The sequence below is a fragment of the Pongo pygmaeus genome, chromosome 4 (assembly GCF_028885625.2).
Source record: "Pongo pygmaeus isolate AG05252 chromosome 4, NHGRI_mPonPyg2-v2.0_pri, whole genome shotgun sequence".
Classification (NCBI taxonomy): domain Eukaryota; kingdom Metazoa; phylum Chordata; class Mammalia; order Primates; family Hominidae; genus Pongo; species Pongo pygmaeus.
In genome coordinates this window covers 87382068-87403138 of record NC_072377.2, presented here as the reverse complement: position 1 = coordinate 87403138, position 21071 = coordinate 87382068, and the positions used below count along the sequence as shown (strand labels likewise).

At 36.5% G+C, this 21071-nt stretch overlaps 1 protein-coding gene and 1 long non-coding RNA gene across 3 annotated transcripts in view; one reads left to right on the top strand and one right to left on the bottom strand.

The window, feature by feature from the left end:
- Window positions 1-21071, bottom strand: part of LOC134739593 (uncharacterized) — a 73668-nt gene that overhangs the window by 890 nt on the left and 51707 nt on the right. The window contains exons 4-6 of the long non-coding RNA XR_010126408.1: window positions 5876-6042; window positions 1662-1719; window positions 832-973 (exon numbers count right to left, since the gene is read on the bottom strand). This is a non-coding gene — a long non-coding RNA (uncharacterized LOC134739593). The remainder of the gene's footprint in view (window positions 1-831; window positions 974-1661; window positions 1720-5875; window positions 6043-21071) is intronic.
- HAPLN1 (hyaluronan and proteoglycan link protein 1) overlaps window positions 1-21071 on the top strand; it is an 81338-nt gene that overhangs the window by 29666 nt on the left and 30601 nt on the right. Inside the window, exons 2-3 of one of the 2 annotated variants that reach the window (XM_063664953.1) lie at window positions 14217-14266; window positions 16010-16135. In XM_063664953.1, the coding sequence (XP_063521023.1) occupies window positions 16036-16135 (100 nt within the window). In that variant the 5' untranslated portion in view covers window positions 14217-14266; window positions 16010-16035. The remainder of the gene's footprint in view (window positions 1-14216; window positions 14267-16009; window positions 16136-21071) is intronic. The other variant, XM_054488253.2, reaches the window with a different exon arrangement.

The following is a 21071-nucleotide window of genomic DNA, read 5'->3' as shown; positions in this document are numbered from 1 at the left end:
TGTTCTGCACATTTGATTTCACTTTCAAGTCTAAAATCACCCCATATGTGCCCTTGATACTATCATTCCACTGCAGCCTGCCCTAGGCAAAATAGTAAAGTTGTTGAAGTTGGTTTTGTGGGCACCCTAATTCCCTTCCATCCCTTCCTTTTTCCCTTGTATTCTTCTTGTCTGGGGAGTGAAAAAAAAATTGTAGTTCAGTTATAAGGCCTTTTATTAATGAAAATGTTCATTTAGGTAGCTACCTATATTTCCAGGGAAACATAGGACAAGCCAGTAATATTAGTAATCTTCATTATGCAAATGTCCATAACTTTGATTTTCATTAATACACGAGCTATGTGTATGTAGCAGTTTGGCAAAGAGAACAGTCATTATTTAGGTGCTCAGCATATTCAACTTTGATCTTAGCTAAATCCACAGATCCCTAACCCTCCTTGCCCCACTCTTCCAAATAGGAAGAATAGTCAAAATAATTTTATCATGAAAAATGGAAATTTCCTACAAACAGGAGCCTAATACTTGGGATTGATTGGTCAATGGACTGAGTAAATTTAAATAAGGTAGACTATGCACCTATTGTAGGCTTTGCAAATCCTCCAGACAAGTTCATTCTAAATGGAATTTTGCCTGTGCAAATACAATGCATGTATTAAGAATTGTACTTAAGCCTCAACACGGAGCATTGAGTTTAAGTTCCCATGGTTCTGCTCAGCCTCATCAAATATGGACCAAATGGGCATTGTTGACAAATGCATATTGACATGGTCTTCAGTTTAGCTTTCTTTGTTTATGGCTTTATTAGAGGAATTTTTAGTAGCTCTTTCTCACTGTACATAGCAGAGGGTGATAGAAGAGTTCGTTTTCTGTCCACCGTTGCCCTGAATGCATCATTTTCTAGAGTTATTGTCTCTTCTCTCTTCAGTCTGTATTAATGTCTTCCATTTAAATAAGCTTTCCTCAAATACTCATTCTCCAAAGTAAAAAAAAAAAAAAAAAAAAAAGAATCAAAAGCTGCATTTGGCAAATACTAGCACAGGAAATTTTCCAAAATCGTGAATGCCCACAAAAGAGGTCAACATCCATTTGCTTTTCATGTGCATTTAATTATTGGAAAGAATTTGATTTGGCAATTACGCTAGTGTTTTGAAGCAACTTCATTTGACGATTGAGAATGAGGACTTCTTAAAGTGGGGACTGTGCCAGTCAGCTCATGCCAGATCTATTGTGGGTATTGAAAAGTTTAACATGTGAAGAGAACTAAATAGAGAATGGCAGGAGCTCTGCTGCTACATTGGGATATGTGGAGCCTGGTGCCTCATGAGAGGCAGCCAAAGTGGATGGTGTGTCAGTGATCACTGGGATGACTCCTTGGACAAAATAGTTCTCCCATGCCTAAAATGTACACTATAGAAAATAAACCTTTAAGTCAAAGGCATTAGTGGAGAAGCAAGAGAGTATCAGAAGACTAAAGGCAAAGAAAATGATGGTTTCAATGGGAGAGGGTCAAGAAGGAGCTAACGCTTGGGTCTGACAAGAAATCCTGGAAGTGTAGATGCATGAGTAGCTAGAATGTCCTGGATACCAGAGTGTTCCAAAAAGAGAAAAGACAAAAAGGTTGAGACAAAGGAAGGAATGGGCAGATATGAAAGCAAATTTACCTCATCCCACTTGGCCTATTTTGTGTCATAGAAATTCTTGTCTATCCAATGCTTGTATCTTAAGAAAACCAAGAGAGTAAAAACAGCCTTTTGATGTTTCAGTACAAGAACAATAACTCAGAATGTTCTACATAAATGCATTTCCAGAATTTAAATATTCTAACACCAAAGAGCAAAAATCAAAGGGATATTCCATCCTTCGGACACTCTCATTTTGCCCCCAATATGTAAATGAAGGAATAGGATATGTTAAAACATTACAATTAACAGATATAACTTGCAAAACAGTTATGAAGAAATTTTTTCAGCATATATGCTGGAGATACAAGGATTAATAATATAATGCAGACATTGCTCTCGTCAAGTCAGTTGCATTTTAATTAGCAAAGCTGAGTATCTCATCACATTAGTGTGACACCAAATGCTGAGATTCAGATTTAAAGAGGTCATTCCTTGTTTAGATGCTATAATGGTGAGAGATATTCAGGGACACAGATTGCATCTTATGTGCTTGCTCCTAAAACATTGTTGAATGAATGTTTTGAATATGATGCCAGCAAGTAGCTATTTATATTGTTTATGCATATGCCTGAACAGAAATTTATGCTCTTGCTGAGAGGCTTATTTTGAAAAGACCTTCCTAAACTATCACTAGAAAATGCAAATTGTGGTCAAGAGGTTCCTAACTGAAGACTACTTTATTCTCCTCCATGAGAGGAATGGCAGATGTGTCCTTAGGCCATTCACTATATACTGAGAGAAAATTTGCCATTTTTTGCCGTTTTTAAAAATTGATTTTGACTACACCAGCATTGAAATTAAATGAATCATTTTCTTTTCCTTATTTCCTGTGGATTTTGAGGAGAGGTTTGCTTTATAAATACCACTTGCTCTTCCTTATATCAGTTTTGTTTTACATATTTCATAATTTTTCAGTGCATTTCCTTTTGTTTTATACTCCAAAATACCTGTCACCTTCACTTTCAAACAGCCAGTTCCACCTATTAACTTCTGTTATTGTTGTTTATTTTTAGCAATGGTATTTTTACAGAATAAAAATTGTTTCCTTGAAATTCAGGAATGGAAAAACAACACACCCTTTCAGATGTAGAGGAAATAAACCTTATCCTGCTCCTGAACTCCCTGAAATTTAAGTGACCTTCTTTTGTTTTCTGTCACTTTGCACCCCACCTGCTGTACTGTCTACTCCCACCCATTGGCCCAGCAGTGCAGATTTAGAGAACTTTGCTAAATTCACTTGTTGCCTCTAAAATGGCAGGTGGGCAGCAGGTGCTGGGGGCTATACAGTGAAGGGAATGAGATATGTGTGTGTGTTTGTGTTGAATTTGATGTATTACAATTTTAGTCAGCATTAGCAGAATGAAGAGGTGGCATGGCTGTCTCTGAATTAATTCATCACTAGAACATACTATTTGAAGTCTAGCGACATTGATCCTTCTTACTTTATTGTTGCTATCACTATTGTCAACTAAGATAAGAATGAACATATGTGGATTTCACTATCTTTGTCTCTCAGCCAAACCAAAGGAAGTTTCCATAAGCCTGGCAAGAAAGGACAAGCAGAATTCAGAAAGCCTCACTAGAACTGATTCTATTTGACAGGCTGGTCTTGTTCCCTTTTCTACCTTTTCACCTCTAGCAACAGCTGTTTTGTTGTTTTACCTGTCATAATTTTCTCTTTTTAAGACAGGTAGTTTAATTCTGCCAGGAGTGGATCAAAGAGCACAATTCTTAGGCAAATTTTAAATTAGCAAGTAGGAAGAAATGAGATCGGTAATTTGACCTCAAGTCTTGACCTTTCCTTTCCTTTCTTTTTTTTTTTTTTTTTTTGGCTACATTTTATATCTCTAATTGTTGTTTTGGCTCTGTCATTGGTGATAGTACAATTTCAAATAATCTCCAGTGTGCCAGCGTAGAGAAATGGAGTAGGAAATTATGTTGAAAATCAAAAGCGCATATGCTTTATGTTCTCCTACAAATGGACTTCAAGAACTTGTATGGAAATATACAAGATAGTCATATGCTCTTGGCCAAAAATGGACCTTTTCTATCAGAGTACATTATTCTCTTCAAATAAGCAGCACATATTTGGAAGATTTGCCCTTGACAAGTTCAGATTGAGGCACCGACAAGAGAGAAAAGTTCACACCAATCAACTCCAATAATGGAGTAACTGAGTTCCCTTAGTAACTACTTCAGACAACTCCAGTTACCTCTAGTTCGCCCTCATATACAGCTATGTTTAGAACTACAGAAATGCCAATCTCCTTATTCATTCATTGAACACTCATGAAAACTCAAGATTAGAAGGACCAATAAATCCAGGAGTATAAAGACTAATAAAATATGGTCCTTGTCCTCAGGAAGTTTACACTTTTGTAACATTAGCACGGGGTCAAAATGTTTTAGATGCTTCATTAATAGTTTGAGAATCAAATGTTTTTTTACAGTTGTATGAAATGTGATGATTTCTTCAATAAGTTGTGTGTGTGCGTGTGATGTCTAATATCTAGAAGTCTGCAGCATATAGTTTTACAGGTTGTGTACTGAACAATATCTAGAAGTCTGCAGCATGTGGTTGTGTAGGTTGTATACTGTACAATTCTGGGGGCTTCCATTTATCCTGCAGTGTGCAGTGCAAAGCCACAGAGGCATACATAGCATCCCTGAGCTTCTACTGTGTGTCAGAGGACACAGTGGTAAACATAGTTTCTACCCTCCTGGAGCTTGCATTCTAGTAGTTACCCATGCAGACAATGAGATGGATTCTGCTATCAAATCCCATACCATTTTTCCAGTACCATTTTAAATTATGTGGCTTGACAATCTTTTGATATAACCAATTATGAAAATGTATTAATATTAAATGTATAAATGATTACACTGATCACTGAATTTACAACAATAGCTGTGTTAATCTGCCCTTACTAAAGAATGAGTGAGAATCCAATAGCTAAAGGCTAACCCATTGTATTTTGAAATCTTTACATTTTATTTCTATAAAAAATTGGAAGTCTTTAAAAGTGTGTTCTACATGCATCTTCCCTAGTAAACAGAGTATGCATGTCAGATTGAGAAGATCCCTCTTTGTACTATGTACTTTGTACACAGTTATATCTTCTTATGAGGTATGTAAAGATAAAGTAAGTAACCTGCAGTGGTGTGGCACTGGTTAGAATGCCTGATTGCACTAGGGAAAGTTCTCATTAATTTTATGTTCAAGGCCTTTTTGTCTTGCCCCTGACTCCCTGTCCAATCTCACCTCCAGCCACTCTACTATGATCACCCCACTCTCCAATTACACGAGCTCCATGCAGTCACACAAGCACGCCAAGCTCCCTCACAGTTCATATGATTAAGCAGCAATATCCTTTCCCCTCTTCGCTATCCCCTCTTTGTCTTTCAGCCCAGCTGAACGATCACCTTGCTGAAACTATTTCTATATCCTGCCAGCCAGGCTGGGTTAGGTGCCTGCCAAGGCTGTCACTCTGCACAGTTTTAGTGGGCACCATTCCGACTGCATGCTGGAGAGCCCCTCTTCTTTTTCCAATAGTATCCTGAGTATGCCTATATGCACTTGCCACCTTGTTCTTTTATATTGCTTCCCAGCCTCTCTTGAGGGTACCTGCTTTCGGATCTGAAGCTGAGCCTTATTTCTACTTGCCTGGTATAAGGTGGATTCTCAATGGATAATTGTTTGAATGACAGCTTCATTTGGCACAGTACGTAATTTAGGTGCCCCTGAGATATGTGAGGCTGGAATTTCTCTCTTTGGATATGCTCAGATTGTTCACTTAGCCTGGTGTTTTTTTCCCCTATTGTAATGCTTATCCTTCAAGTCATTGCTCCCATTCTCAGGGGCCATGCTGCTGGTCTCTTCGCAGATGTTCATTACCACTAAAGAACACTACTCCTTGGCCTCTTTTCAGTTGCTATCTTCCTCCTCCTTCTGCCCCCTCCTCCTCCCCGCAGTCTGCTTCTCCCTCTTTGTATTGCTCTTGTTCTTTTCTGTTTGCTTCTCAGCAGTAGGGGCCCTGTTTTTTAAACAATTGCCTACTGAGAATGCACACTTTTAGAAGTCCATCTCAGATCTACATTCTATTTCCCATGACATTTATATGGTCAGTATTCTCTCAGTATTTGCAGTACTGTGCTCACTAAGACTTACTTTGAGGTGTGCAGTTATTACTAACCTCTGAGAGTGATGACTGGCAGCTGTGTATGTGAGGTTTTTCTACCATTTTTAGATAGCAGCTCCTTTTTGAAGAAGTGCACAATGTCACCACTTCCCTTGATTTCCAGGTTCTGTATTTTTAGGATTACACTTCATCATCCAGATCGTAATATATCTGTGTACCTGCTAAAGTTAACAAAGTATAAGAGATTATTCAAAGGTCACATTATCCTCAACTGTAGGCACATTATCCTCAACTGTCATTTGCCCAACACTGATGAGAATTTGAGTCTTTTATGTAATTGCTCATGGCACTACCATTGCTTTCTGTGGAAATTATGGAAGAGAGAAGCTTAGTTCTTTGTAGCTGCTCGTTTCCTCTTAACTTTGTTAGTACTCACCCAGGAACTCTGCCACCTCTACGCTGCCCTCACTACGATAATACTTCACAAAAACATGATCACGTTTGAAATGGAAACAACCTTGGGGAACTTTGTACTGGTAACTGTAATGATGGGAATTTGCAGCCCAGGTTGAAAGGGAGGATCTGTGAGAGAGATGTGGAGCTGGTAATTTTGTAGTATTTAGAATAATGTAAAACCTGAGACTTTTTATACCCAGCTCCCCTCATTCTTAGGACAATAGTGCCCATATTGTTATGTATTTTACTCATGTATATTTATTTAGTTCTGAGTCAATGGCAAGCTTTGATACTTATATAAAAGTTTTAAATGCCTTTGTTCTTCATAAAAGAAAGCTACAAATTATGTAGATATTTTTGAAGTCTAGAGCAGTAGTTTCTAGCTAAGATTCCATGCCTATAAAGAAAGTTGATTAAATGATTTTATGTGTTTTCAGGATGAACAAATTCCTGAGCCAAAGAAGTTATAAATGAGAATTATTTAGTTTTAAAAGCTTAAAAAACACCTTCAAAGATCATTATAATTTAAAAACCTATTAGGATGAATTATTGGGGTATATCCTGCATCACAAAACCAATTTGGAAACTCAATTTAATGAGCTTAGCTGTCAATATTTGCTAAATTAATTGGAAGATATTGTATTTTCCCTTTTCTGAGCTGTGTAGACACAGCCCTTTCGGCTGGAACACACTTTGTTACTTATATACCAATGAACTGAATTCTGATGAGGTCATGTTTTGATGTAGGATGGGGACAAATAGTAAACTTTCTTAAGGATCTTGGAAGATACCTGAAAAGAGTCAGCCAACAGAGATGAGGACTGACTGCTGCATGAAGTGCATTGGAGAGAACAGAAGTTTCTGCTGCTAAAAACCATTAATATATTATTTTTATTTTTATTATGACTTAGTATAACTAGGTACCACAGTAAATCAATGATCATAAAACTTCTCATTGTATGTAGTAGAAAATCAGAATTGACACATATTTAAAAATCTTTCTATGCCTTCTCAGAGTCTGGTGACTTTTTAAAATATCTATGAATTGCCTAATTCTTGTTGTTCATTAACTACTTTAGAATGACACATGGGATGCAGTGGTGAGCTTAGTGTTTTTGCAACATGTAGAAAACTTTTTACATATTTGTGATGGCACCAAAGCTGTCATGTAGATGTTTTGCAGTTGTATTTTTAGATCCAATGTTAATGAAATGTTTAACTGACAGATGTTGAAATTTTGAACTTTTAAAGAGATTTAAAATTTTAATGAAATGGAGTCTTAAAATATTGTTTTGCTGGCTCAGTTAGAAACACTTTCAAATGCATTTAGTTGAAACTGATGTAATGATCAACTTCCTACCCATATAAACCCTAGTGCTAGAAATCTTATTTTAAAAACTCTTGTTTCAAATTATAAAACCTGTAACTAGGAGGTTTGTATTCATTTAGTTTTGTGCATATGAGCACAAGAGTCTAAACTCATTTTTATATAACCTACATTTAAAAGCAGTCCTAAAAATTCTAAATTCTAAATTTCCTCCACCATGCCTGACCAATTCTGAATTTCCTAAAAATTCTTAATTTTATTTGTACATTATAATATGAAGAGGAGAGTTATTCTATATATTTCAAATGATGTATAGTGTGGGCAAATAGGGAGACCTCCTCTCTACAAAAAGTCAAAAAATTATCCTTGTGTGGTGGCACGTGCCTGTGATCCCAGCTACTTGGCGAGCCGAGGTGGAAGAATCACTTGATCCTGGGAGGTCGAGGTTGCAGTGAGACGTGATCTCACCACTGCACTCCAGCCTTGGTGACAGACAGACCTTGTCTCAAAAAAATTAATTAATTAACTAATTAAAATAAAATGATGTAAAAAAGTAATTTTAAATGAGAGTTGTTTTATTTGTTTTTGTCCATTTTTTATTTGTGCTTGATAAGAAACAATGAGATAGCAATCTAAGCTGTTGATAATTCCCAGAACAGTCCTTTAGAATGTTTCAGGCAAAATTATACATAATTGGTTACAAGGGGCCTTCTGATCTCTTTAAAATGCCTCTGTTTAGGTTCCTTCTATTTAAATTCCAATTCACTAGGGAATAAGTCATGTATACCTTTGTAGAGTCCTTAATTTAGTGCCAAATTCCTTGTCAATATTCAAAATTCATTTACTATTACTGATCATAATAATGAGTCATTCGATTTTATACATTAAGACAATATTTTAAAGGTCTAATTTTATATTATTTAATACAATGTTTTGTTATTGATGCTACTCAGATTTTTGATCATAGAATCAAGAATGAGTGAATCTATAAAATGTCTTTCCTATATGAGTATGTCTAACAAGCATACCCATTAAAGAGTATTTCTCATAAAGCCAATATACCATGGCAGCATTTAGCATATTAAACCACAAAGAAATTATGAGTTAGCCTGGGAAGTGGCAGTATTGCTTATTTATATTCTGACAGATTTAATTGTCTTTTAATAATTGTTCATGAGGTGATTTTATTTTTGATGATCTTTATGTATAATGATAGAATATAGATGTTTTCTTCTGCAGCCTATGAAGGATGCATTTTTAATAGCATCACAACATAATATTAATATTGGTTGTCTAGTTTTTAGTGTTCTATGGTAAAATTATGATTTTAGGGCATAAAAAATAGGATCAGTTTTCCAGAGATAAACATAGGGGAAGATAAGAGGTTTATTTCCTTTTAATGTCACCATCATCATCAAAATATATTGCTTAATATTTATTTATTGACTTCCTCTACTATCTGGTCCGGAAACAGACTATTAATTACGGAACACATGCCCATAAAAACCTGTATGAAATCTCACGTAACTGAAAAATTTTTTAGTAGATACCGAGAATAACTACGGAAACATGCTAAATACTATCTTTAGGTATTCCAGACTTTTAGCTGCTCAGAGGCAAGAAATATGTGGTCCCTGCATTTATTAGTATATATATGTACTGCTTTCCCCAGATACCCTAAATATTTGATTAAAGGCTGTGGACGTGAACATTATAAACACAAAATATGACATGTGCTTTTGCTCAGATAGGCCTTTTATATTTGTTTTAGAAAATCAATAAATAAACAAAACTACTGCAGAATCCACTTAAAAAGCTGGTTTTGGAGAAGTCTAACCCCCATCTCAAGCATTATCTAAAGCAGGTTTTAAGGGGCCAGTGAGCAGCCTGAGCAAATGCACTTCTATTAGGTGAAAGGTTGCTGAGTTTGTCTCAAACCCTGTCAATATTGTCTGAGAGACAGCTAGCAAAGAGCAACAGCCAAAAACAGTAAGTAAATTGAATTTCTGCTTAAACAAGCATTATCGATATTATCCCTTTAAAAATCCATGAATTTATTTGCTGATGAGGACAGTCCTAGAATGCAACATAAGTAGAATAGATGATCTGATATCTCCAGTAAGAAAAAATTAAATCATAATAATAACAACTAACATGAAGCTTGAACATTTGACATCAACTGTTTTAATTGACAGATAAAAAATACTTGACCCTAAAGCAGTTAAATCACTTCTTCAAGGGTCACACAGCTAAAAAGCGGTAGATAAAGAAATGAAACTAAATTCTACCTTTCCTCCATTGTACCCATTGCCATATTGCCCCATCTATCCAGGATAGCTCCAATTTACATGTTACTGTTTTCCTAGTATAGTTCTAAGTAGTTATCCTGCTTCCTCTGTGCCTGGTTCAATGATAAATAATCCTATGACCACGTCAAATATCATATAATGTAATAAATATGAAATATAGGGAAAAGAGAAAAGAATAAATTATGTAAGAGTGGGTGAGAAAGATTTGGAGGTGATGAATGGAATAAAAGCAAGAAAGTAAAACAGAGAAAGGTTAGAAAGAGAATAGAAAATTTAGGGGAAAAACAGGGTAGAAATAGGCTGATTTCAAAACATCAAGGAGAAAAAGGAATATAAATTATTTGTAAATTTAAGAATGCAGATTTCTGAGTCATGAGGATCCTAGGTTCAGCCTCCCATGTTTTATACGCATGGTACAAATTCATGATTGAGATTTCTGAGATCTTTAATTAGAAAAGAAACCACAAGTAAATTGTGGAAACATCTACAGCTAAGTGATACTCCAAAAAGCAGTCATTTTAAACTATTTGCTCTAAATCTAAGCAGTTTATATGTAAGTGGCTAAGGTATTCTTAGAGATTCCTTTAGCAGTAACTGCAGGCATTGGCAAGCCTAATGAATATTAAACTGAAATATATGTCCTTATATCACTCAAATATGGTGGTAGATTGCTCCCATAAAAAACTGGGAAGTCTATGGCTGACTTGCTCATTTCTGTTTCTGCCACTGAATCTTTTTCTCCATACCCTGCCAAATCTTTGCAAGAAAAACTTGATATTAAACTCCATAACAAACATTGTTCTTAGAGAAGCCATCTTAAGAAATTCTTGGATCTGAGAATTGTAGTTCAGTATTCATTTTGTTGTGACATTTTATTTCTTCAAACTTAGAGGCAGTGTGCCAAATGTTCACCATTTATTATTCATTTGCTACTTTTTTATTGCCCTTCCTCTTATTTTTGAGTGGCCTTTTCTTCCTCTTTATTTCTCCTCTCTTACAATCCCCTTATATCTTCTTCCTGTTTTCTACTGCATTTCTACCCACTTTCCACCCTTTGATAATTGAGCCCATAAGGGCAGTCGTATTGGCTTCAGAGAAGAGCAGTGGGCCCAGAGTGATGCTTTGAGGGACCTGCACTGCCAGTCCTGCTGAAATCATCCAAAGTCCACAGCCAGTGTTAGATATTTCCGAGACTGTCAGTAAAATGACAACTATCCTAACCTTACAGAAAATAAACCATGGCAAATAATCTTTTATAATGACAAATATATTGTTTAAATTGTTAACCATTTGTGGATGAGAATCTTTCTGATTATACATTTTTCGCCTTAATTCTTATAAATGTAGCCACAATATAAAGAGTTTGTAAAATAAAAGGAAAATACCCATCTGCCTATTATTTTTAGAAAATAACTAATATGTTATATGCATTCATTTCCAGTGTTTTAAAGTAATATTTTTAATTAAAACACACACACACACACACACACACACACACACACACACAGTAGATAAAAAGGAAAATGAGGAAAAGTAAAGAGAAGAAAAATGAACATAAGCATGGTGTTATTTCCAAGAATTGGGAAGTCTCAGAAGCTCAAACCCAAACCCAGAAGAACGCCCAGTAATCTTAAAAACTTAGCCCAGTGGGTCTCAAATTTGAGCGTGCATCAGGATCACTGAAGGGGAAGGAGACTGCTAAATACTGATGGCTGGACCCCATCCCCCAGAGTTTCTGATTCAGCGTATCAGGGGCCCAAGAATTTCCATTCTCTAACAGTTTCCAAATGCTGCTGCTGCTGGGAAGTGACTCCTGAACTTATTCCAAGTAGCAGATTTATGGGAGGATTTCATCTGTCTCTGAAATGGAGATGTCCTTGATTCACTATTTTTCTTACATTTATCCATAACGATCAATCAAGTTTGAGGCAGTCCTTCCCAATTTAATAACAATGCCTTAGTGTTTGTGATTTGTATACTTGTTCAAGAATACTTTCAAACCAGGGAGACATTGTCTTTACTTCTATTTTGTAGGTGAAGAAATTGAGACCTGATGTACTGGTTGTGAGAACTGGAATAGAGCTCACTTTTCTTCCTTCTGGTCTATGATTTTTCTCAGTTTGTCAGGTTGCCAAAGGATCAGGCCCAGGCTAAGGGAACAATAGGCTGCCTATGTCCAGACTGAAAGCTCACCACAATGAAAAGGTCTTGGCTGGACATCCAGTCCATGGCATCAGAAAAGCTTTTTAGCTGACTTGGTAGCTCGAACTTTCACAGAACTATGCAATATGACAAGGAAAATTCCAGCTTGCATGAAGCATTAAAGGAGTTGCAAGACCGGCTAGGAGAGAGCTGACAGCACTCATCAGGGGACCCAGGACAATGATAATGGTAGTTGGGAATGCGTCTCTGGGGTCACACTGGCCAGACTACCAGCTCCTTGTTGTACATGCTGGGTACCTCACCCCCCTAAAACTCCACTTCTAGAGCTGTAAAATGTGTCTAACAACATACTTACCTCAATTGAGTTGTTCTGAGAAATAGCAGTTCAGGAAATATGTAGTGTTAGCTCTCAAGGCACATGAAGTAGCACACATGCCTTTCACTTGGTTTGATCTCCCCATTACCTCATATGATAATGATAATGTAGTAGACACTTAAGAAATAGAAGTTGACCATCTTGGTATTAGACTGTTGATATTAGTATATCTGCATTTCTATCAAACTATTACTCTTTCACATTGGATAAGGTATATTGCTTCCAAATTGTGGTTCACTTATCAACAAAGCAGGACTGTAAAATTACATTCCTATCATCTGTCTTTGACTATGAACACAGACATTTCAGTTTGGATTCATCTTGAAGCTGGCTGCCCGAGCATCAAGATTTGTAAGGCTGTGAAAAGAGACCTTCAATGTGTGAATTGCAGGTGAACTGAGAGCACTAATTCAGGAGTTCATAATAGCTGGTTGTGGAAAAGTCTCCACGATTGTCTAAATTTTAGCTCATATCAAAAACTGCAAATTTTTACCTAACATACCCAGACATTGAGAGGAGGCATGATTACAAAATGCAAATAAGCAGGACTCAGATTTATTTACTCACATGACCACCTACTATTTCTGAGGTGTCCTTTTCTACTGGGACCAGCACTTAGACCCGTGGCATAGTCCTTGACCTCAATGACCTCAGTCTGGTGTGCAGCACCTTGTTTTATATAGCTTATTGCTCAGACACCTGAAGACTGTGACCCTAAAGTATACTTTTCTAGTTTCATGTCTACCAGTGAGATGGTTGTTGTGCTTACCAGAGTAACAAAGATAATTTCCATTCTCACCTCCCTGGATTGCATTGAATCCAGCACAGGGTACTCAAAAGTATTCACTGATAGAGGCCTCTAATCACAAATTACTGCAGATGTCCAATATACTTGAATTTTTCAAAGATGGTATGTATCTATCTTTCTGTGTGTGCGTATCTCTGTGTATGTGTGAACACATGTGAACCACCAAGACTTTGTTCATGGTACCAGAGTGATATAATTAATGAGGCAGGGCAAATCATGTTAAGAAAAATACCACCTGACTGCCTTCTCAATATGTAAGTCTCGGGAAAAATGTTTATATTCATATATAACACAAGTAAAAGTTTTAAGATCATAGTAGTTGTAAGTTAAAGAGCTTGAATTTAAAAAGGCAACAAAAGAAATAACAAATTAAATTTGCTTGAAGGCAAATACAGACTTTGCCACTTACTAGATGTGTACCTTCCAGCAAGATTACTGTCTGTATCCCAAGAAATGGAAATATTTGTCTCACATTATTGTTCTAAGGAATCCATGAGCGATTGCAGACAAAATGCTGCTTGTAGTGCTGGCGAACAGTAGACATTCCATGAAAGGTGTTTTTATCATTGTTTATTCCCCATACTCCCTCACAAGCACTCAAGATGTTTGCACTTTTAAATTAGGTTGTTGGATAGTCAGTACTTTAACACATTGGAATGAACCCTTAGTAGTATAATTTTAAATACTATGGTATGGAATTAAAGGAGATATATAAATAGATGTGTCATATATTTTTAATACGAATGAAATTCAAGATGGCTGCAGTGGTAGGATGCACAACTCTAACCTAGTGTGTGTATCATATACAGCTCCCTATAAATTACACTATACATGACCACACTAATGTGAACATTAATGTAGCAAACTCTCCACTTTTGCTCATCTTGACTCATCTAGAATGTCTCCTGTGTTTGATTGTTAAATTATACACCTTCTTTATACTCTCTCCTCCACAGCGCCCCTTCTCTGATTCCTGTAAACAAGCAGAGAGCACATCACAACTCTGGTACTGTTTGTCTGTTGTTTCATATTTGTGTTTACAGTTATCTCAATTATATTCCAAATTCCAAAAGGCCACCTTTGTATTTGTTCACCCAAAGCACAATCCTGGGTTGAAAATAGGTAGTATTTTAAACTGTAATTTTGTAGACAAAAGTCAGTGACTACAAACAACCAACAACAACGAAAAAAATAATCATTTCAAAAAAGTTCTTAGAGGAACAAAGAAGTGAACTTCTGAAAATAAGACTAGTAAATCAGGTAGAATTTTGAAGCTAACATTCTTGGTTTCCTTGACAAATAAATTTCGCAATTTGTTTGCTTATCTACCATCTTCTTTATGTGATATAATGAAGAAAAAGAAAAGCTTTAAAGCAAACGTGAAAGACTAAAGCCATCAGCATCACCGTAGTGCAAATCTTCGCAGGGGAAAATGCAGAGACGTGTTTCAGTCTCAGAAGAGACTTGGGGACCTTCTGTGAATAAGTGAATTAAGTTCTGGAGTAGAGGCTCTCCTACAAGGACCTCCAGGAACAGATTCAGAGCTCTTTAATAAGTATCCCAGGGAGTCAGGCTTTCTTGGAAAAAACAAATTAGTGTGAGAAGTCAGTACTGTGCAATTTCAGTTTTAAAAATAGCCGGTATTGTCAAGGCTGCTGTGTGCATGAGAGAAAAAAAGGTCCTTTTTAATTTTCGTGTCAGCTTCCACATTAAAACCGAGAAGCTCCACTGAAATCCTTGCCTGGCAAATACTGCAAAGGTTATAAGGTTCGTATCACTTAGAATCACTTTTGGTTCTTCCAGTGATAAACTTTTGGGAGGGAAGAGGTTATGTCCTCTTTTATCACATCAGTCTTTCAATAAAGGACAGGCAAGTGATGGCTCTGCCTTTTTCACTTAGGACCAGATCTGTGCCTCCCTGTCTGTTTCAGCTTTTCATTTGCCTAATTGCCCTGGGAGGCTGGCAGGGACATTCCCTGCAGCCGTGGCTCCGCCGACTGCAGAGACCCTACCTGGCACTCTAAGTTGGTGCGTCAGCATTTTAGGTTGAAATGAATGAAAAATCAATCAGGATGACTGCAGTGGTAGCGTGCACAACTCTAACCTAGTTTGTTCATAATTTTCAACTATTCACCCTAGACCCAAGCAGTATTTATGATGGCAAGTGAATCTGTAACAAATGTGCTGCTTCTGCTTAATCGGGCACTTTTTTTTTGTCCTCTTTTCTATTTGGAACAAGCAAGTCTAACCTTCTTAGGAAGCCACATGTAAAATGAATGATGATGTCAAGTTTCTTGCAAATATTATTTGCCCTGGCTTTAGATTCAGTTTCTAATTAGACCAAGTGATAAATACTCATATAGAGACATAACACATTGCTGTTTTATTAACTTATGTTGCAAATTCAGAGGCTTACATTTTTTTAAGAGTGTTTATATTTTTGCCACATCTCTTTGTTATTTGCTGTAATTCTCTGTATCAAAACTACGGTGTTTTAAATTTCTAGATTTACAATTCTGCAAAGATAGAGTTAAACACTATTTGGATTCTGGCTACATGATGGTAGCAGGAATTGTTCAAAGCTGCCGTCTTCAGCTCTTAAAGGCAGCTACAGTAACTTTCTGAACAGATTGGGTTAAATATTTTTACAGACCCATTCTATGATGATAAGGCGGTAATAAGTTGTGCAGTGCAAGACTCCAAAGGGTTCCAAATCTCACAAGCCTCTTTGTATGTGATGCTCTCGCAGTGAAGAAGATTCTTTGGGCTATAAAGATGAAGAGTCTACTTCTTCTGGTGCTGATTTCAATCTGCTGGGCTGATCATCTTTCAGACAACTATACTCTGGATCATGACAGAGTTATTCACATCCAAGGTAAGGAAACACAGCTTCTCTTATCAAAGCCTAATTAATTTTAAGTTAGAGTTGAGATGCTGGGCTAGTGTTTCTTAATTTTAGTTCTGCTGCATTGACTTTTTCTTTCCCTTTCTGCTAATTGGTGAACGTGTTCCCTGGCTTTTGAACACTATTGCATTACAGCAGAGTTAAGAATTGGTGACAATTAAAGTTGAGTAGCTTAAGAATGTCCAGCTGCAGTGAGTTGGTGTAATCATTCAAGGCTGTTAAGTGCAGTTGCTATCTTCAAGTAAAATGGAGGGCATAAAGTTCATTTAAATGCAAGTCAGAGAGAGAAAATAGGAAGTAAAACTTACGGTATAAGGTCATTCTGTTAGAGTAACTGTTTAATCATTAAGAGAAACAATATAAATAAAATGAAAATTAGACAAGTTATTGTCCAGGAAAAAGTAGTTTACCCTATTATAATCTGCTTCAGTTAAGCTTTAGCTCCTATAGACCAGTGCATTGCCCCTGCACATTTCTGTTCAGCTCAGCTGAATCCTAAGCCTGAGAGCTGTAGCAAGATTTGAGGCTGCAGTACAATGCAGCTATTTCCTCAGTCCCAGCTTCAGATGAGGGACATCCTGCATTAAGAAAGCTGAGACTTATGCAATAAGAGGAACAGTTCTCTCCTTGCCCTTGGATGCTGAATAATTAAAAAAGGAATTATAGAACTTAACAGTTTAAGCAGACGATGATAATTTTAGATAAACTCCATTGGGGTACCAGAGGCATGATAAGTTTGCTAAGAGACATAAAACTCTAAGTTACATCTTCAAGGTCAAAAGTGTAGCCTCAATAAACTGCATTCACTGTGAAAAGTATGACTTGCGAAGGTCAAATGATAGTGTAAATCTGTCTAGAAGTATTTTCCTGTACGTATTATGACTACGTACAGGAAATAGAATTCTGAATTTGTCTATGTCTAGCTATTTTAGACACATCTCTTTTAGTTTTGTTTGCTTCCAACAGCTTTATTTTTTTCTCTGTTGAACTGAGAAAAGAAATTGTAATCATACATTTTACTCTGCAAGCGGCTGACTCAGCTGTTTCTGTAATATATAGTAGAATCAGAGCTGTTTCCCAAAGACCATATGATATTTACACATAGAGATTTCTAATGAGGAATAATACCCTTTTACCTTCTAGTGACAGAATTCTAGTGACAGAATTCAATTCAGCCAAAATAGTAATACCTAGTCATTATTAATAATACCAATTTTATATCCAATGCAATAGAAACTTAAGCCATGGTTTCAAGTTATTAGATGACAGATACCAAAGTTGTATTATGAATTGTGTACAAACCATTTAATGAAAATTGCACTCAGATATGAGAATAGTATTTTAAAAATGTACTAACATTTGAAAAATTACTCCTATAAGTCAGACTCAAGTTATCTCAGGAAGGAAAACTTCTGTTACTCCAGCCTTTCCATTCCCATCTCCTCTGTTGAAACTTAGTGCAAGGGGATTTCTGACCCAGAGTATCAGGATTATCCAGATTATTTGCATACACTGTCCACATTTTTAAAAAGGCTTGATAGTCCACTTCATTTTAATTGTAAATTCATATTCTTAGAAAGTGCAGGCTTGCCTCAAAGAGTTGCTAAAGAGCTTTCAAGTAATAGAACTATATTTGGCTTGTGGAAATTTAATGCTGAAATGTGATTTAGGTCACGGGATTATGATGTTATGCCCATAAACCAAATACCTGTTCTCATTACTTTTTTCCCAACAATGTTTTTGTGATAGCATTCAGATTGAATTTTCAAATCCCATAGTCCTTCAGAGAAACTGCTTCCAAGTGACCTTCCATAATTCCAGTTGTTTTTTACAATGCAAAAATACATCAGATAGCACAAGAATCAATAAAGCAGATTACTTACTTGCTTTGTTACTTCCTTGAAATACTGCATATTTTATGTTTAAAACTTTTATTTATCAAACATAGCCCAGAAGGAATTTTAGGGGGCCGAAATCCTCACAAATTTTTTGAAGAATTTGGTCAGATGATTAAATTAGCTATCTCAATCTCAGATTCTTGAATGGTACTGATAAGCAGTATGAGCTTCTGTTAGTGATGGAAAATAGTTGAAAATTCACGTTGCTGTAAAAATATCATTACTCTCTCCCATTTTTTATTAAATTTCTATTTTTGTACTCCAAGTTCCCAAGGTCTGAACAATATTGGGAAAATTGTGCAAATCAGTCTCAAATTTTTGTTGGCTGCCTTGATGCAGATGCTCAACATTTTAATGATATATTTTTGAGTTCCATGTATATGGGTTAGCTAATTGTTTTTCTGAAGGCCTCCTTATCATTTTATTGTGGGAGGTTTTATAGAGATATAGACAGACACAAAAAAGTTTAATCTGGATATTAAAAAAAAAAAAAAAAAAGAAAGAAAGCCAGGCACGGTGGCTCACACCTGTAATCCCAGCACTTTGGGAGGCCGAGGCGGGTGGATCACGAGGTCAGGGGTTTGAGACCAGCCTGACCAACATGGTGAAACCCCGTCTCTACTAAAAATACAAAAATTAGCTGGGCGTGGTGGCAGGCGCCTGTAATCCAGCTACTCAGGAGGCTGAGGCAGGAGAATTGCCTGAACCCAGGAAGCGGAGGTTGCAGTGAGCCGAGATTGTGCCACTGCACTCCAGCCTGGGCAACAGAGCGAGACTCCATCACAAAAAAAAAAAAAAAAAAAAAAAAAAAAAAAGGGTAAAAAGGCAGATGGCCAGGAAAGAAAATAGCAAGTGTAGACCCCTATGCAAGGTGTTTCTAGTGAAAAACATTTCTCTGTTAATGAAAAAGAAATCTCTCCCAGCTTCCCATGGAAAAAGACTTAGCTTTAGATAAAAATTTCACACGTACTAATCCATTTCCTTTAATTTTTCATTGAAATGACTTGGTCATACAGGAACGCAAACTTCATTTGTCCACAAAGTCTACTAAAAATATGCAATCAAGATATTAGCTTGGATATAACATACTGTCCTCAATGTAGGCAATAGTTATTTTCTCAAATACTTCTACAGGAAGAGGGGCCACTGTTAATATCCTCTCTATACACTAAACTAATGGATTTTGTTCCTCATGTCACAATGTGGCTAAGTAGCCACATTTTTACTTTACTTTTAAATCCTTTGAAACTTGAGACCATTAGGAAGAGTTTTATATGGAGTATCAAATCACACAGAAAGAATAATATTTATAATATTTGTATCAGGTCCAAAAACTTTTGTGTAGCCTTTCAACTACCAGTAGAATTTTAGAGATGATGAATACACTCTTTAAAATACAACTTTTTAGAAGACATTTAAGATAACAGAGAAATTTTATGACCATTTGCCTATTAACCAATATACAAAGCAAAATAGATGAACATGTAACTGCCTGACCTTATCAAGGTCAGAGTCAGTGCTTCCTGCGTTTGGTGTTCAAGCAGAGGTCTTCTGATGACAAGTTTCAGTCTTTCCTGTAATGCTACTAACTAGCTTAGACCTTGGAAAATTTACTTAATCTCTCCAAATCCCAGTTACCCCATCTGTAAAATCAGGCCTAATGCCTGCTTTTTCCATAGAGCTTTGTGAGAATTAAATGAGATAATATGTGGAAAGTGCTTAGTACAGTGCCTGGTTCCCAAGAGCCGATACTTATCCAGGTGGTTGTTATCATTATGTTTATTGCTTCCTCCCTGTTATGGAAAATTGATTTTTAAATAGAAAACAGACTACAAATACTGGTCAAAAAAATTCATGCTTTTCAAAGTACATTTGTTAACAGAACATATCATCACCTTAGTTCTAATAAAGTAAGCATTTTATAAGTTTTCTTTGCCTTCTTTAATTTCACAATTTAAAATGTCACCATTCATATTATCATTTTAATTTTAATTTTTTTTTTTTTTTTGAGACAGAGTCTTGCTCTGTCGCCCAGGCTGGAAGTACAATGGCTCAATCTTGGCTCACTGCAACCTCTGCCTCCCAGGTTCAAGCGATTCTCCTACCTCAGCCTCCTAAGTAGCTGGGATTACAGGTGCCTGCCACTGTGCCCTGCTACTTTTTGTATTTTTAGTAGCAACAGGTTTTTGCAATGTTGGCCAGGCTGGTAACTCCTGACCTCAGGTGATCAGCCCATATCAGCCCCACAAAGTGTTAGAATTACAGGTGTGAGCCACCACGCCCAGCCTCCCCAGGCACATTAAATATTATCTGACCATTTTTACTTTCCTGTTAGAAACTAACGTTTTCCAATCATAAGTAATATTTTCCCTTAATGTATTTACTATGTGAGCACAGATCCACTAACTTTAAATTTTTGTAAGGCAGAACAAGAGGAAATCCCAGAAATGAAAACTGTGTCCTTCTATTTAATAAGTAAAAGTAATTGTCACTTTTGTCAACAAATAAAACAAGTAGATTTGCTTAAATAAGGAATTGCCAGAAGTTTATGTCTGTAAGTAGAAAAAAATAAAGTCTATCCAGAACCACTGGCAGAAGTGCGCACTCCTCTCTTCACTGTTCCTCCTCCTGCTGTGTGTCCTGAACCCGCCTCCCCTTCTTCAAATCTGGTTCAGTCCTCACATGGACTTCCTGCTAACATGCCTCCCTCCCTCATCAGATTGTCTCTCAGCTTTGTAACTAACTCCAACTATAGAGCAGTGCCAGGCACATAGTAAGTGCTTAATATATGTTTGTTGAATAAGTGAGTGAACAAATGAATGATGAATGTAACGAGATACTTCTAAATTGTCACTACCATAATGAGCATTTGTTAAATGCTGTGACATCGCTGGCATTTAGCAGCATGTGACACATTGTGTGCACTTAATGAACATTAGCTAGATGACTGCTTTCACTCCGTAATGTTGGCATCAGCTAAATCATAGTTCACACAATTTAAGAACTTA